The sequence below is a fragment of the Schistosoma mansoni genome, chromosome W (genome assembly GCF_000237925.1).
Source record: "Schistosoma mansoni strain Puerto Rico chromosome W, complete genome".
In the NCBI taxonomy this organism is placed as follows: Eukaryota; Metazoa; Platyhelminthes; class Trematoda; order Strigeidida; family Schistosomatidae; genus Schistosoma; species Schistosoma mansoni.
Genome location: NC_031502.1, coordinates 3,919,736 through 3,937,119, shown reverse-complemented (window position 1 = coordinate 3,937,119; position 17,384 = coordinate 3,919,736). Strand labels below are relative to the sequence as shown.

The 17,384-nt window shown below is 37.3% G+C and overlaps 1 protein-coding gene across 1 annotated transcript in view; it reads right to left on the bottom strand.

Annotated features, from left to right (window-relative positions):
- The window catches only part of Smp_164880 (putative 4.1 G protein), a gene marked incomplete at both ends in the record, with an annotated part of 82,594 nt that extends 66,278 nt beyond the window's left edge, over nucleotides 1–16,316 (bottom strand). The window contains 4 exons of the mRNA XM_018799961.1: nucleotides 2,385–2,505; nucleotides 9,586–9,625; nucleotides 12,603–12,707; nucleotides 15,906–16,316. Coding sequence (XP_018653822.1) covers nucleotides 2,385–2,505; nucleotides 9,586–9,625; nucleotides 12,603–12,707; nucleotides 15,906–16,316 — 677 coding nt within the window. The remainder of the gene's footprint in view (nucleotides 1–2,384; nucleotides 2,506–9,585; nucleotides 9,626–12,602; nucleotides 12,708–15,905) is intronic.
- Nucleotides 16,317–17,384: the final 1,068 nt, after the last annotated feature.

Here is a 17,384-nt window from a genome sequence, read left to right as displayed (position 1 = left end):
CCGATCTATTGGATTTTCTGACGTTTCGTGACTCAGTGTAAGTTACTTCTTCAGAGAATAAATAACCGAATTCTGAATTTGATTATTTATTCTCTGAAGAAGTGGCTTACACTGAGTCACGAAACGTCAGAAAATTCAATATTTCTACTCATTGGGATATTACAAATATATTAATTTATTCATAACAATCTACCCAATGCTCAATTTACTCAAGATTATCAAATCAAAACTTCGTAATGATACCTACAAATTCATTGATATCCTCTTTATTTTAAGTAGATTGTGATTTCGGATTCTCGGACACGACTTTCCACAGAATCAGTGGTAAGTAAGTTGAAGTATAGTTAATTCGTGACTGATGGTACAGCTTTTGAAACAAATTATAATTGCTCGTACTGAATAATTTGTTTTAAATATAAATTAAATAAATATTGGTATGTAGAGAAGAGAAGTAACAAGAGATCACTAGTTTCATTTATCAATTTTATTAACCTGAAACATCCGATCGGTATTCTTGTAATGATACATTTTAGACCTGTGAACTTTTCGGGACAACAACCAATGAACACCACAACTGAACTAATATATGTGTAACTGGAAGTGTAATTATTTATAAAACAATATAACGTCATTCCAATGATGTGATGTCTACTAGCGTCTAAATGAATATGGAGATATTATGAATGTTGGCTACTTACTTTGGAGATGATATCATTGAATCGATTATTAATGTTAGCATAGCTCACGGCGAATTAAATACGCATTTACCAGGTACTGAATTCGAATACTTTAAACCATTTTCTAAGTGTAAGGGCTAGTGATACTAGCCGGCTAGCTTAACTGAAATAGGTCGGGGAGGGTTCGAACCCAAGGCTTATTAACTGGAGTTCACATATCATTACCAGTTAACTACCGCTTCAAGTATCTCATAGCTTTTAAATGTATCAGTAACATACTATTGAATCAGATGACAGCTGGATTTGAAATACGAAAATTCGAGAAAGTATGGATTGTATGCATACAAACTGTTAGATTTATTAATTCTATATTTTTGTTTCATATTCAATGTTACATTATTATCACTACGCTAACATGATATTATATTTTTTTAAAATCACAATTGGTTTAACAACATTTTCTTTAATTGTAATAGCATCTAAAATTCATTGTGCAACGTACTTAAACATTCTCTCTAATTAAGTCAAACTTAGTTCGAACTTCATTAAACAGAGTGAGGGTGAAAAGTGTAAACCGTTCGAAAGTTTCCTTTGAAAAGAACTTATAACTCTCATTCATACTGCGTAGTAGACAAAAATGGTCAGTAAGTCCATAAGTTATACATAAACTTGAACATATGTGTATTAATTTAAGTTGGCACACATATATCAGAGAAAGATGGAAATATCAAGACAAATACAGTATTAGAACTAATGACAATATTAGTGGAAGTTGAAGAAAATAGGCATAGGTAATTTAACTCGACAAACAAGAAATTCGCAGAAGAAAAAAGTATACGATGGTCTTAAATCTCAAGAATCTAATGGAAGACAAAGAATGAATATCTCAAAATCCGTGTATCGATAATGATGAGCCATAACGCTAACGCTAGGACCTCACATTTATTTATAACATGATCAACCATATAACAAATGTAGCGAATATCAATTTATGAGGGAGTTAGATCTTCTATTATTCGACCCAGCAACACTGATTGCTTAGTATTTTTCAAACACTTTACTTTACTAAACTAGTCCCCAAAATCAGAACATGGTTTGAACGGGTAATTAATTATATCCCGAAGAAAACAAATTGAATGGGACTGAAGCGCAGTAGGAAAAACGTTAGTATATTTATAAATTTACACGATAAGACTCTAGAATCTTCAATTAGCCGCCTATGCTAATTGGTTAAGAATAGGCTAAACAGCGTGCTCCAACATAATTCTGCATGGAACATGCTTTAATCCAACCTATTTCCTGCCAACAGAGAGTGATTTGCAAATTATTATACACTTCAGTAACAACTTCACTTAAGGTATCTTGAAATGAAGGAAATGTCCCACACTTCCAAAAATTTAAGGAGACATGAGTTTTTATCATTAATTTAATGACTGAACACGTATTTCTCGAGGAATCTATAATCATTGTTTGTGAAAAAATGTGAATCAAAAATGGAATATGATTAGTTCAGTTAAGTGAAATGATTGAGAAATGTTTAAATGTCATTCACAACGTGGAACCTGGCACGTATGTACATCGGTTCAAGTCACCATACCCTATTAGCTTAGATATTCATAACTGTACCAGCTACAATATTCGCTTATATAACAATAATAATAAATAATAATAATAACCAACAAATAAACACATTGCCACTTTACTTACTGTCCACTAACTATATCCTGCCGTACTTGTAAACAAAGATAGTAACGTGTTATATCTTCTTTGATTGAGTCGATATCACATGGATAGAATTTAACTTGAAATTCAAACTGCCATTCATTTTCTATATAATGACAGAATTATGATTATGTAATATAAACCAATCGACAATAATTCATTTATATTGAAATTTAAATACATCAGAGCAACACAAAGAATTTCATGTTTATCGGTGCAAGTCACCACTAGAGGATCAACAGCAGAGCGACTAACAAAGTACTTATAATGTAAAAGGCGATGACAATGAAAAAGAATGATTTTCAGCCATTGTGGATGGTTTTAACTGATATGTCTCACTAGAAATCTTATAAAACCATTAGGACTAAGTTATAAAAAAAAAACTGGACGAGTTTAAAATGATGAAACTATCTTGAAACCTTCCTCCTATTCGATTAGTATCGATAGACCTGATGAGTGTGGACCGGTGGGACAAACAGTAGAATATACCCTAGTTTATGGTTTTTAAAACCAACAGTTTGGAAAACCAATCTCACGAAAGAATTATTTTTGTTATTATTTAACCAAAAAAACTAACATGATTTTATGTTGGACAGTAAAGTAATTGATAATAATAATAATAATAATAATAATAATAATAATGACAATCATTATTGTTATTATTATTATTACCATTATTATTATTATCATTATTACTAATAGGCTATCTGATGACTAACATGTTGTTGATTAATCGAAGGAGGCTATTTATACATCACTATACACGTTAACTTTACAGGTGAGATAATCCAAGGCATATTTTTCTAGACATTTAACTATATGATATTTTTATAATTAATTCAATATCTTGTCGCCTCTTTTATAATAACATCGGCTTTTTATTATCAACATTGAAAAAGTTCACTGAATAGTAAAGAAGTCTGTGGTTAGTGGCAATAACAACATTAACAAACACCACGACTTTTTCTTTATCTACAAATTTATATTCACTAGACATTATCAGTTCGCTAGCCAAGAAAGACCAAACAATATATCAGATAATTTAATTATTATCATTTATTAGATCATACTGTTTTAACCAGGTACATAAGTTATTACCGAAAAAAAATAACCATTATTCATAAAGACTTTGTGCTTCATTCAGCTGTGAAATTGGGTTAAGAAAATTATTCTGCACTTTATTCTATGAGGAACTTCACCTGTAGCTCTTCTAGAGTTACTGTCCTGACCCAAGACCAGGTAAAGGAGGAGGGTTGGACATGGGGTTAGCGACTCCGTCCAGTAAAAAACTAAATCGCTGAAAAAACGCTAACTAGAAAAAATAATTCAAACCATTTAAACTCTGCCCTCCGAGTTCAAGGAAGAATTATGAAGCCTCAGAATGATAGCCAAGATTCCTCGGAGGTCATTTTGCAAAACGAAAGTTTGCAGTGTTAAATATGTAACTACAAATGAAAATAACTAAATTTTGAGTGATCTACAGTTATGTTTATCAAGAAGGCATATAAGATTTTGATGAGGTGATTTATTAAAATCTGGATAAAATTATTGACCAAGTTTTCAAGTTGAACATGTTCATACTAAAGTACCGGTGAACGAGTGAAAGTGAAAATTATTGTATAATATCCTCTTAAAAACGTGGAAAACAAGTATTCCACTCTCGTCAATTCCGCCCTTCTATGGTTATTGCCAGTCCCAAGTCCAGAAACAGTGTGGTTAAGGATGGAGTCAGCAACCACGTCCCGTAGAAAACAATTTTACCGGTAAACAAAGCTTCTTTTGAAGACAAATAATATATATGAACTTCAATATTCATATTAGTGCATTCAAGACACATAAAACATCGGTGGAATTTGGGACGTACTTGTTTTGTTGCCTCTTTTGAAAGACAATCAAGTTTCGGTTTAACTTGCTAAATAACGCTAACTAGGAAAAAAACATTTAAACCGTTAAAAACCTGCCATGGGAGTTGTAGGAATTTCATTTAGAATTATGATACTTCATGATGAAAGCTGTGATTCTTTAGAAGTCACGGGGCCAATGCCCCTGCTAACAACCAGAGTAACAATTAATATAGGTACATGGAATATTCGAACAATGTGGGAAACCCGGAAGACCAATCAAATAGCTACGGAAACGAGGAGATATAACTAGGCAGAGCTCGGAATCAGTGGAACCCATAGGACCCAAACTAGACAGAAAAGATTAGATACGGAAGAGATGCTGTTGTACTCTGGTCACGAAGAATAAAATGCTCCACATGCTCAGGGAGTTGCTTTGATGCTGTCCAAAGAAGCACGAAATGCACTTATTGGGTGGGAATCTCATGGACACAGGATCATCAAAGTATCCTTCAAAACAAAGAAGGAGGGGATCACAATGAATATTATCCAAGGTTATGCATCCACAAATGATAGCAATGACGACGACAAATATCAGTTTTACGAGAGGCTGCAATCGATCATGGAGAAGTGCTCAGGAAAGGACCTGATCATACTGATGGTAGACCTAAACACCAAAGTCGGAATGGACAACACCATGTATGAAGATATCATAGGACGACATGGACTGACTGGGAGAAAAGAACGAGAATGGTGAGAGATTTGCAAATATATGTGCATTAAACAAACTGATTATAGGTGGCACTATATTCCCTCACAAACGCATACACAAAATTACACGGGTCTCACAGGATCACACCACAGAGAACCAGATAGATCATATTCGTATCGACAAAAAATTCAGAAGGACGATGAAAGATGTGAGAACCAGGAGAGGAGCTGACATAGCCTCAGATCATTACCTGGTTGTGGCTACCAAGATGAAACTGAAGCTAAAGAAACACTGGACAATCGGGAAAACAGCATTACAAAGGTTCAATACAGCCTTCCTTAGAGATACTAACAAACTCAACGGATTCAATATAACTCTCAACAACAGGTTCCAAGACTTACAGGATCTACTGGAAGAAGACACTACTATGGAGGACAACAGGAAAGGGATCAAAGAAGTATTAACTTCAACGTGTCAGGTGCTAAGTCGCAAGAAGCATCATAATGGACGGATATTTATCGAAACCCTGGACAGGATTCAAGAAAGGGAAAACAAGAAGACATCAATTAACAACAGCCGAACAAGAACGGAGAAGGTCAAGGTACAAACTGAATACACAGAAGCAAACAAGCAAGTGAAGAGGAGCGTGACAGCCAACAAGCATAAATACGTAAAAGACCTAGTAGGAACAGCAGAAAAAGCTGCAAGAGAGAGAAACATGAAACAACTATATGACACAACGAAGAAACTAGCAGAGGAATATAGTCAACCAAAGAGACCAGTCAAGGAATAATTTTTTCTGGTTAGCGTTTTTTTAGCGAGTTGGTTTTCTACGGGATGGGGTCGCTAACCCCATGCTCAACCCTCCTCCTTTACCCGGGCTTGGGACCGGAGGAGCTACAGGCGTCTACGCAAGATACTTCGGATCCGATGGCCTGAAACTATCAGCAACAAGTTACTGTGGGAGACAACAAACCAGATTCCAGCAGAGGAAGAAATCAGGAAGAAGCGCTGGAAGTGGATTGGGCACACTTTGAGGAAATCACCCTATTGCGTCACAAGACAAGCCCTCACATGGAATCCTGAAGGACAAAGGAGAAGAGGAAGACCAAACAACACATTACGCCGAGAAATAGAGACAGACATGAGAAGAATGAACAAAAAATGGATAGAACTAGAAAAGAGGGCCCAGGACAGAGTGGGTTGGAGAATGCTGGTCGGCGGCCTATGCTCCATTGGGAGTAACAGGCGTAAGTAAGTAAGTAAGTAACCAGTCAATGACAAAGAAGGCAAGAAAATCACAAAGATTCAAGAACAGAAGGACAGATGGGTAGAATACTTCAAGGAACTCTTGAATAGACCAGCCCCATTGAATCCACCAGCCATCGAAGCAACACACACAAACCTTCCTACAGATGTCGAAGAAATCAAGGTGGCCACCAGACAAATCAAGAGCGGGAAAGCGGCAGGACCTGACAATATGCCAGCTGAAGCACTGAAGTCAGACATTGAAGTAACTGCAAACATGCTTCCCCTTCTATTCAAGAAGGTTTGGGAAGAGGAACAAGTGCCAACGGACTGGAAAGAAGGATACCTCATCAAGATACCAAAGAAAGGAGATCTGAGCAAATGTGAGAATTACAGTGGCATCACACTGTTCTCAGTACCAGGAAAAGCTTGCAATAGAGTGTTGCTGAACCAGATGAAAGATGTAGTAGACGCCCGACTTCGAGATCAACAGGCTGGATTCCGCAAGGATCGGTTGTGCACAGACCAAATCGAGACACTACGGATCATCGTGGAACAATCAATTGAGTAGAACTGGTCACGATACATCAACTTCATCGACTACGAGAAGGCGTTTGACAGTGTGAACAGGAGAACATTATGGAAACTTTTTTGACACTATGGAGTTCCTGAGAAGATTGTCAATATTATACAGAACTTATACGACGGACTACAGTGCAAGGTCGCTCATGGAGGCCAGCTGACAGATGAATTCCCAATAAGGAAAGGAGTCAGACAAGGATGTCTACTCTTAATTTTCCTCTTTCTTCTGATGATTGCCTGGAATAGGAAGACCTCGATATCTGAGAAGTACGGAATACAATGGACATCTCCGAATTAATTATTTCTATCATACCACGACACCATGTCATACACTGACCACCTCTCCGCTTTTTCCGACCAGTCCCAGAGTCGACAAATAATGCATGATCTGGAACTCTCTGGAACGACATTCGTAAAACATGTTCAAGCCACCAAAGTCGATGTTTCAAGATGGTGACACCAATTGCTTTATCGTCACTGAGTCCAAACACACGATGCCGAACCTCTGCATTACTAACATGGTGTTGCCACTGGATGTCAGCAATCCTTCCCAGACAACGATGATCGAACACAGACAGTCGTCTAACATCCTCAACTCGGAGAGGCCAGGTTTCACAAGCATAGAGCAAAACTGCTCTCACCGACGCGTTGTAGATCCGACCTTTTACAGCCAGACTAACATCACGAAGGCACCAAAGATGGCCCAGATTGGCATAAGCCGCTCTGGCTTTCATTATACGTGCATCGATCTCATCACTCACGCCACCACCAGCACTTATATAGCTACCTAGATACACGAACTTCTCAACTACTTCTATCTCCTCACCATCCAGGGTGAGTACAGGATGAGAATCATGCCAGTCTTGTAGGAGTACTTTGCACTTCGGAGGTGCAATGCACATACCGTACCTGCGGACACTGATTGCCAACTGATTAAGTGCGGATTGCATGCCTTGGGCATTATCGCACAGTAAGACGATACCATCCACATACTCAAGGTCGAGAAGTCTTTCTCCAGGCAAAAGATCCACACCGCCATTACTTACATCCATCAGAGTTGTTTCCAGGATGTCGTCGATAGCAAAGTTGAAGAGGAATAGTGAGATCGGGCAACCCTGCCTAACCCCACTGCTCGAATGAAACAATGTGGAGAGGTGGTTGTATGCCCTCACTCTGCCTCAGGTGTTTGTATACAGGGCCTTTAAGATGTTAATAAACTTCTCAGACACACTCTTCTTCAATAGACAATCCCAGAGAACAGTCCAGTCCAACGAATCGAAGGCAGCCCTGATATCAAGAAACACTACGATTGTTGGTCTGTGATAAGTATGACGGTGTTCTAATTTTTGGCGGAGGGTGAAGATATGATCAATGCATCCTCGACCAGAACGAAAACCAGCCTGCTCCTCGCAAGTCAGCCCATGTGCATCAGTGGTTTGGAATCAGGGCTTTCTAACTCCCCTAGGTGGACTTCCCGTGTCCACCAACCCGATTAAGGCGCCGGACATTCGCTTTTCGTCCTCTCAATTTCGTAAACAACGCCCCCGCCACGAGAAGGCAGTGAGTAGGACTTCCCTGGTAGAGGCTATATACGCGTGGCCATGTGAGAGCATTTAGCGAGGGAGAGTGGCCCCTCCCTGGAAAGGATTGCCCAGGAAAGGGTTGGATGGAGAATAATGGTGTACGGCCTATGCTCCTCCACTAGGGGTAACGGGAGTAAGTAGATAAACTATTCTATGAGGAGAATTTTTATATTACCAGCACTGTCTAAGAGTATGTATACAATCTTGAGAATACATCTCCGTTCTTTAAGTTGAGGCCCGAACAGATCAGTGGTAAAGTCTCTGATTATGAAGCTTGGTGACATGATCGAATCTGCCATGGAGCACCAGTTCCCTAAGGATTACAGGTATATCTTGATGACAAGTCCCAAATGGCACGAAACCTTAGTCCAGAGTCTCCTAGCGACTGTCTCTAACCACCTTACACCTGAACATAGAGCACGTGATGTGAAGTTATTTAAGACTACTGACCACATTTCAACTTGAGCGATAAAATTCGATTAAAACTAAGAACTTGACATATATGAAGTTGGTCACTACTCGTTGATCGATCAACTATAAACATATTTCAGTCCTGAAGGAGATCAGTCGTGACCCAGACAGCTCAGTGGTAGTGCCTTAGACTGTGAAACAAATTGGTGCATATTCGAAAAGCACAACGATTATCATTACCCTCAAAATTATATGTGCGCCTTGCTAGTAGTAAGTGGCAACTAGTATGAAACAGGTTCATAGATTTTTGTCAACTGATTCCAACTGCCTAACATGAGACAACAGAAAATGAAAATAAATTGGTTAAAGGACATTAAAATACGAAACAGAGGTAAGAAAATAAAACTACTTTTTAAATACTACTCAAGTATATAGACAGTAGTGTATATGCTCTTTTAATACGTCAGGAAAATAGAATAGTGGTAATCTACATGAATGAATAGTGTTTAAAATACAACCACTTCAGATATGTTTAATTATAGATGAGAACTAATGAGATGAGTTGTTCATGATGATATTCATATATTTTTGTAGATAACTTTTCGACATCAAATTGACACCACTTGAGGTAACAGTAAAAGAAATTAAATACCGTCGGGCATGCTTCGCCCAGGTATGAGACACGTTAGCAGTGTGACGACCCCGCTATAGTACATTTAACTGACACCAATTAGTAACGAAAAGTAATCCCCACAGAACCTCTCAAAAGGATGGCGGCAATATTGACAAAATATATGGTAACTTACTACCGATTTGTTTTGCAATTCTCTGATCAGTTTGGAGCCAGAACTAGATAGATAACGGAATAAAAATGATGAGATGGTAGTCATGAGAGTATAGGGGTTAATTAGGCAATGGCTAAAAAAACGAAGGTTCGTAAATAGTTGCAACCATCATGCATAAGATCATCCAATAGTATGTATGGTAATGAGTTATAACCGAATTAATTGTGTAATCGGCTCTGAGTTATACACTATTTGTACGAAGGCTAGTGATACTATATGGCTAAACAAACCGAAATAGCTCAGTAAACAGATTCGAAAGTATGTCCTACTAGTAATAGAGCCAGATGTTTAAACTATTAAATAACCAATTAGTTAAATTAAATAGACGATACAATCATTTAAACATTTTGTAAGTTGAACTAGGATTAAAAATTTCCTGAACCAATATATAATCATACTATGTTTTAACCACAATGTTACAACTACAGTTACTGCAGATAAGAAAGCTTAACAACGAGAACTGTATTACAGTCGAAACGATTATAGATCCTAATAAATTTACTCAATAGATACACTAGTTGGAAAATTGGTGTGAATTGAAATATCCATTCACTGATGATAAGATCAAATCTACCTTCTTTATACATGGAAAGCTAAGAATACCTCATACGATATATTTTGTCTTAAAGTGTCGACTGATTGTTGAACAAAGCTCTGGATTAAAAACGGTCATCCAGTGGTTCCAGGTTTTCGATGATTATGTAGCTTAGATTGGTTCGTGATTTCAACGAAATCGATCTGATCGCGATACCATCTCATGTCGAATAACAATAAACTATAATATACGTAAGTTTTATGTCATAAATTACTATTTATACATTTGATAACCTATCATTAGCGCCTACACGGAGTCTTTCATATTCAATAAATTCACTCGTTTTAGGAAAAACTTAAATGGTTTTTTTTTAAGCTAATGGCCAAAGCGTATTTTCTGATTTTGGCCGATATATCTACTTCAGAGAAAGACTTCCCTTTATGTTCTATCTAATTTAAACACAAAACGGTTAGTTTAGGTGACTGTTTTGCGCAATATAACAACGCAAAACTGAACTACGTGACACTCAGCAAGCTAGGATTCATTTGATTACTTCCTTGTGAAGGTTAGATTTTAGTTTCCAATACTTTATTGTTAGGATTCACATCGATATTTTCTTGAGCTGTTATACCACATGTACGAATTTTCATTGCAATCAATGTTAATCCCTCTTTTCTAATGTTGTTGTGTTGAAAGGGAGAACTTTGATCGCTTTATCCACTACTACTCATGAAAGTTGCCAAAGTGATAATGTCTGACTGACTGGAAGTGTGCTAGAAACAATTATAATTGAGGTGTTAATTAGTATTTTACTCTCCGAACTTAACATATACACACAAAAAGTACCAGCACTACATTGCAAAATTATATTGTAGAAAATCAAGCAACTGTTTTCTGTAAACGATTATATATATATATAATATATATATATATATGGAGAGAGAGAGAGAGAGGCAAACTGTGTTCACCATGCAAAAACGTTCTTATTCTCGATTCACCTTGCAAACTAATCAATGACAAAATGATGCACTCAAAAAACAAAATCAACTCGAATACACAATACATACAAGGCATAAAAATTTTGCAATTTATTGCATCTCAATTTTGGCTTTTTTCACAAACTAAGTCTTCAGGTATATGATTTTTAAAATAAGTGATCATATAACTACCGTGTATACACGTATAGGATTTGTAAGATGACTAAATCTGTTGGGCTTTTTATTCACTGAGTGCATGTAAATATGCTTTTTAACTGCTGAAAAAGAGTAATCTTGAATTATGCTAAAGCATTATTTCTAGTTCGAAGATGTAGGAGAACGTATTATGATTACTTGACATTTTTTTCTAATTCCCTCATACCTATGATAATTGTAAATAATCTTTGTAGCGGTTGGTGAACTCTAAACTTCCAATCAACAAGTCAGATCAGAAATGATAAGCGTTTTCAAAAACTTCATCTTGTATTGTAAATTAGGGGTTGATGTAGTGTTGTCAATAGTTTTGAAATAACACTTCACAGTAAAATAAATAAATATTCACGTGTTATCATGGAACTATTTTAGAAGAATGCACTTTTTAACGGTCTTCCTAAATAGATCTGTTATGTTCCCAAAATCAAAGTCGATGACAAGGTTATAGGAATAGTAAAACGTTAACTCTGACAGCAATAACGTGACAAGTAAAAGTAGGTAAAGCGGATGGTCATGACAAATGTTACATATGTCTAGTGCAGGTGGGTTCCCATGGCATTTTATCTAGCGATGAGTGTTCAGTTAATTGATGTATTTCTTTAGTAAATCACCCTACAACAGACACTGATCTGACGCTGGAGATAAGAAACTCAAATCTCCAACATTTAGTTTGGAGACCATTTTCATGAGAATAGACATGTCATTCTGTACGATTAAGTCAACAGCATTGGTTGCAAAGGAGAAGGATGAAGTTAATGAAAACATGATGATAAAAAGAATAAAACAAAATTTCAGAAACAAGGGAAGGAGGTTTATGGTATACAGGAGTTTCGCTGGATGTAAAGGTAATCTAAAAATCTAGAAAACGAAACTAAATAACTGTGATGACTTTATGAACACTGGAACTTGATTAAAGAACTCAAGGGACTGACTGAGGCTAATTCATACATGGTGTTTTGTGAAGATTTAATTTCGGTTTTCTGGTATCAAAAAAAAGCGTTTTGATAATCAAATACATTATTTGCAAACAAGTCTGTGAAACAAGCTTATTACTATACAACCCAAATGGTCGAACCGGATACGGTGAAGGGAAATTTGGACCTATGAATAACTGAATGTAAGTTAGATGCTTAACACCACTGAGAAGCACCTCTACAATATCGAACATCAGTGACTTACCATAAAGAAACGAAGTGATAGCTTTTTGACGCAATAATAAGTAGAACAATTACATAAATATTTAGAAAAGCACTCACCCAATTATTGGTCGAGTCGTAATATGTGATGCCAAAGAATTCAACCTCTAATAAACCAAGATGCGTACAAACAGCATCGAGTAACTGCTGTCCATAGGCAGCTTTCTAAAACCAGAAAAATGTTGATGAGTATTTCAGGAAGATGGATATTAAACTCGAATTTAGTCAATGTACAGTTATTTACATAAACATACTTATAAGTATTATTCATCTTAACTATAAAAAACAAGTGTTTTAAGTTATGAATAACTAGTCCACAATGTTAATAAGTTATGCTTTATTGATGTATTTTACGATTTTCAAAAGAATATATGGAAATTGTATAGGCTTAATTCACTTTATTTTAATAAGTAATGACCTGTTATATGTTTAAAGATGTAGAAGATTTGTTATTATTTACTGAATTAAGGCATGGAAACTAAAACATTAATTTACTCACACTACAACAGGCTAAGCTATTTGCTTGTATTTTTGGTCCCAAGCTTATCATAATCTGAGGTTTGTGTTATTGATGATGATTGTCCATTGCTTTGCTTACTAAAATGTAGGTGTATTCTATGTACTTACTGGGTCATCGGACCATTTCATCTTTTCCAGCTCTCCTTATTCATGCGCAGCAGTTCGCTCCGTCCTACTTTATGACAATGAAACATGGCCGGTAAGAGTAGATGATATTCGTAAGCTACTAGTTTTCGATCATAGGTGTCTTCGAAGCATTGCTCGTATATCCTGGAACCACCGAGTAAGTAATGCAGTTGTTAAAAAAACGGGTACTAGGTAAGGATGACAAACCGATTGATGAAGTAGTGAAACTTCATCAGTTGAGATGACTGGGACACGTGTTACGTATGCCCAACCACCGACTGCCCCGACGTGCAATGTTTTATGGTGTAGAAGTAGGTTGAGAGAAAGCTAGGGGCGGCCAGAACAAAACGTGGCACAAATCCATGAAGTCACTGACAAGTGGACTGGTCCATGTTGGTAGGTGTAGACTACCTGGTTGGGATTCGTGAGATGATAGCAACCGATGGTTAGAGATCTTGAATGACATGGCTCAAAATCGTTTGCGATGGCGAAGGTGCATCCACTCTTTGTGTTCTGCCAAATCCTAATCTTCTGAATTCTTCATGTCCCTATCCTTTTTCTCCTTCCAAATTTATTTCACTGTATTACACTTTTTGAATAACATCTTCAAACCCTAATCTTTCACATTACTGCTTATACTCTTACTACTTCTACCACTATGGGATTTGAATCGACAACTTCATCTCTGTGCTAATGTGGTATGGCAACTCGAACTGATGTACGTACGTACGAAGTTCTACGTTGTGACTGACTGACTGACTATTCACGCTACTCCGTATGGTCCCTAGTACACAAAGTAACTTCTGGCTAAATGCGGACCACTACAACATAAATATAAAACGTCCGTGTAGTTACATCAAAAGCTAAATATGATTCAAATTAGTGATTTGTTTTTTGAGATAATTATTTAACTACTTTAAGTGGTGTTGTAAGACTAGGAAAACGGGAGCAGTTTAGTTTTAGGGTTTAACAGACATAGTTCTTTCAGATTCGAAAAGGTTTTGCTGGAAATTATTCTTGAAAAGGAAAGATTCTGATTTTTTTTGAAAAACATTTTAACAATGTGTAAAAACTAAACGGTGCTATACGTGTGATGTTAGTCACGAAGATTTTTGTTTCTTGATGGGTAAAAAGAATACAGACATGTGACGATGACTTCATCCTAAAAATAAAAAACCCGTAGTATTCACGGCTTCGTGTTTGTTCGCTTATCATCTTTCATGACTTTGGGTGTCTGATCAGTCAGTTGTATGCAGCGTAGAACCTGGAACATTGCATATTACTGAAATATTATTAACCATCAGCTGTCCATAATTACTCCCCCAGAGGACAAATTTACTGATAGAGAATGTTAAATAGACCTAGTCAGATTGTCAGGTATCTCGTTGTGGGGAGATGAACGTTTTGGTCTACCCTGAGTGAAGAACAATTGTCACTATGAATTCGATCAGCGTTGCTTCCGAAAGGCTGCTCAAATCTGATAGGAAAATTATGTTAGCAATTCTGAGATCCAGTAGTATGTTTAAGCATAAAGCCAATTATTCAATCTGATGTTATCATGTTCGGTGGTTTGTACATATTTTACGAATGTCTCCGCAGCAGCTTCACACTGTACATTATTTGTACGTAAGAAGAGAGGTGGTCAGTTTATGATGTGGGTAGTGGTACGAAGAACAACTGTGTAGGATTGGCCGGTTCATCAAGACTTCTAGTTTGGAGTCCTAAATACCGTGCAACTCTGTCTTGAAACGCTACTAGACAAACTTTGAAAAAAGCCAGTGGCACTCTTGCCATAGTTTCCTATCACTTTCTTCATTAAGTTACACAGCCTTAGACGTAAGGCATTCCCCTTAGCTGTATTTCTAACTTAACAGCATCTGTATTCAAATACTATTCTTGTTTATTTATTTATGGGCTGTATGACCCCGAACTCTTCTCTTCATAATCACCACTACATTTATGTGATGTATTCTTTAGGGACCTGAATTGGGAATTATTAGGAGTATAAAAATATCAGTACCTCTAGCTAAGATGGTGGTTAGAGGTAGTCAACAGGAAACCCTGGGCCTAGGTTCGTGCTACTTGGCACTGGTCAGCAAGGTGTATCTATAATCTTGAGGGAACTGATGCTCCCTGACGGATTCGATTCCGTGTCATCCAGCTTCACAGTCAAAGACATTACCACTGGGATATCTGAGTCGCGACTGACCTTCTGTAGGACTGAGATGTATTTACAATTGATTGATCACTGGATGGTGATCAATGTACTGTACGTCAGGTCCTTCTTAGTGCACGCGATATCGAATCACCTAGGCTGGTGGCCACATTGCAACTTGGTCGATAGGATTGGATCTGCACTAAAAAGGACCTGACATACATGACATTGGTCACCACCCAGTGATCAATCAACTGTAAATACTCCTAGCTTTCAAACTTATTATCTGATATATTTGAGGAATACCAGTAAGAATATGATAACATTTCGAAATTGACAGTACACAAGAATATAACTTGCGCTACATCACTGTACGAAAACTTTAAGTTGGTTATTCTTAAAACTAATAACACAACATAAATTTAGATAAACAAAGGGCACTTAACTCAGGACATTCTTACTGATAGTTTTAACTGGGAACAGTAGTTCGTAGAAGCAAAACCTCAGTATAAGTATTCGATGAAACAAAAAAGTACGAGTATACTATATTAACTGCAACTTACGTCTAAACGAAACTCTCTTGTTGTACCATCCAGCATTACGACCGTACAATCTACTATTTTACCAGAAGGTTTAAAATCAACTATTGATGGGTGTGACGATCCACGTAGTGTACCACCACCTGGGCGCGGTGATGATGAGTTACCGCCTAGTAAACCAGATGATCCATTGGCTAATACAGCAGCTGAACCACTGGAAATACTGCCTAATCTGTGTGCAGTTCCAGAATTAGGACCAGTGCTGTTGAACCTTCGAAGACTCATGTAGTATTCTTTTTTGGGCAATCGGTCGGTTATCTCAATAGTCCCATCTTGCAGCTGGCTCCAACTATGACCTTCGAGATGCAGTAGGTTAGTGGACTCTCCAACCGTTTCGTTGTCTGATAAAAAAGTACTCATTGCTGGCGGCTCCATGGCATAACTCATACCAAAAAGGAAGAGAATAAGTGTGAGCTGGAACAAAAATCAATCACGAGCCATTAGAAACACTGCACTTACACTATAAGGGATCATTGAGATTAATTATAGACAACTGAATAATGAATACGCAAAAGATATATCGCCCCCAAATGCCCTGGTACGGTCGAGGGTGGGAAGAGTCCGCTCCCTCTCGGAATCATCTCACATCGCCACGCGTATATAGCCTCTGCCATGGAAGTCCTACTCACTGACTTCTCACAGCATTACTGTTGTTTACGAAATTGAGAGGACGAAAAGCGAATGTCCGGCGCTTTAACCGGGTTAGTGGACATGGGAAGTCCATCTAGGGGAGTTGGAAAACCCTGGTTCCAAACCAATGGTGCACATGGGCTCCAGTATCCTGAAGGAACAAATGGCGTATGAACCAACTGTCGGTCACCGGCTACCATGGGACTGCATCTCCTCACGATGCTCCACTGCCTTATGGATCAGGTCTTTAGGTCAAAGGCTCGGGGTGTGGTCACCTAAGAAAACCACCTGTTTTAGTTTAGGCACTTGGGCAGTATTACAACCCTCACACAAATCAAATGAGATTTGTGTGGCGCATATATACCTGGTGCCACTTTGTACCAATATTTATGTTTAAATAAATAAATAAAAGATATATTACCACAAAACACGTATGGGACATAAATGATATTTCACACATCCAAAGTCCCCCAACACTTCCAAAGTATTCCGAAAAACGGGAAACGATGGTTATTGTGATCTTATGAACTTAAAGCTGTGTGAAAAAATTAGAACAGCACATGTAAGCGAACAATTGTTGTCAATTAGATCGTCATCAGGCTTTACTTTAATATACATGAATATTTATACGAAAATGTTAGACCAATCAAGGCCATTTGAGTCAATAATCACGTCACCGAGCATAATAGGTAAAAGTACAAGTTGATAGTGGGAGGACAGGTGTACTGTTATTATAATTTTAAATCTTATTTTTAATTTTGTTATCATTTGTTTGTAATTTTCCGCCTCTTTCCGTTTGTATTCTTCACTATC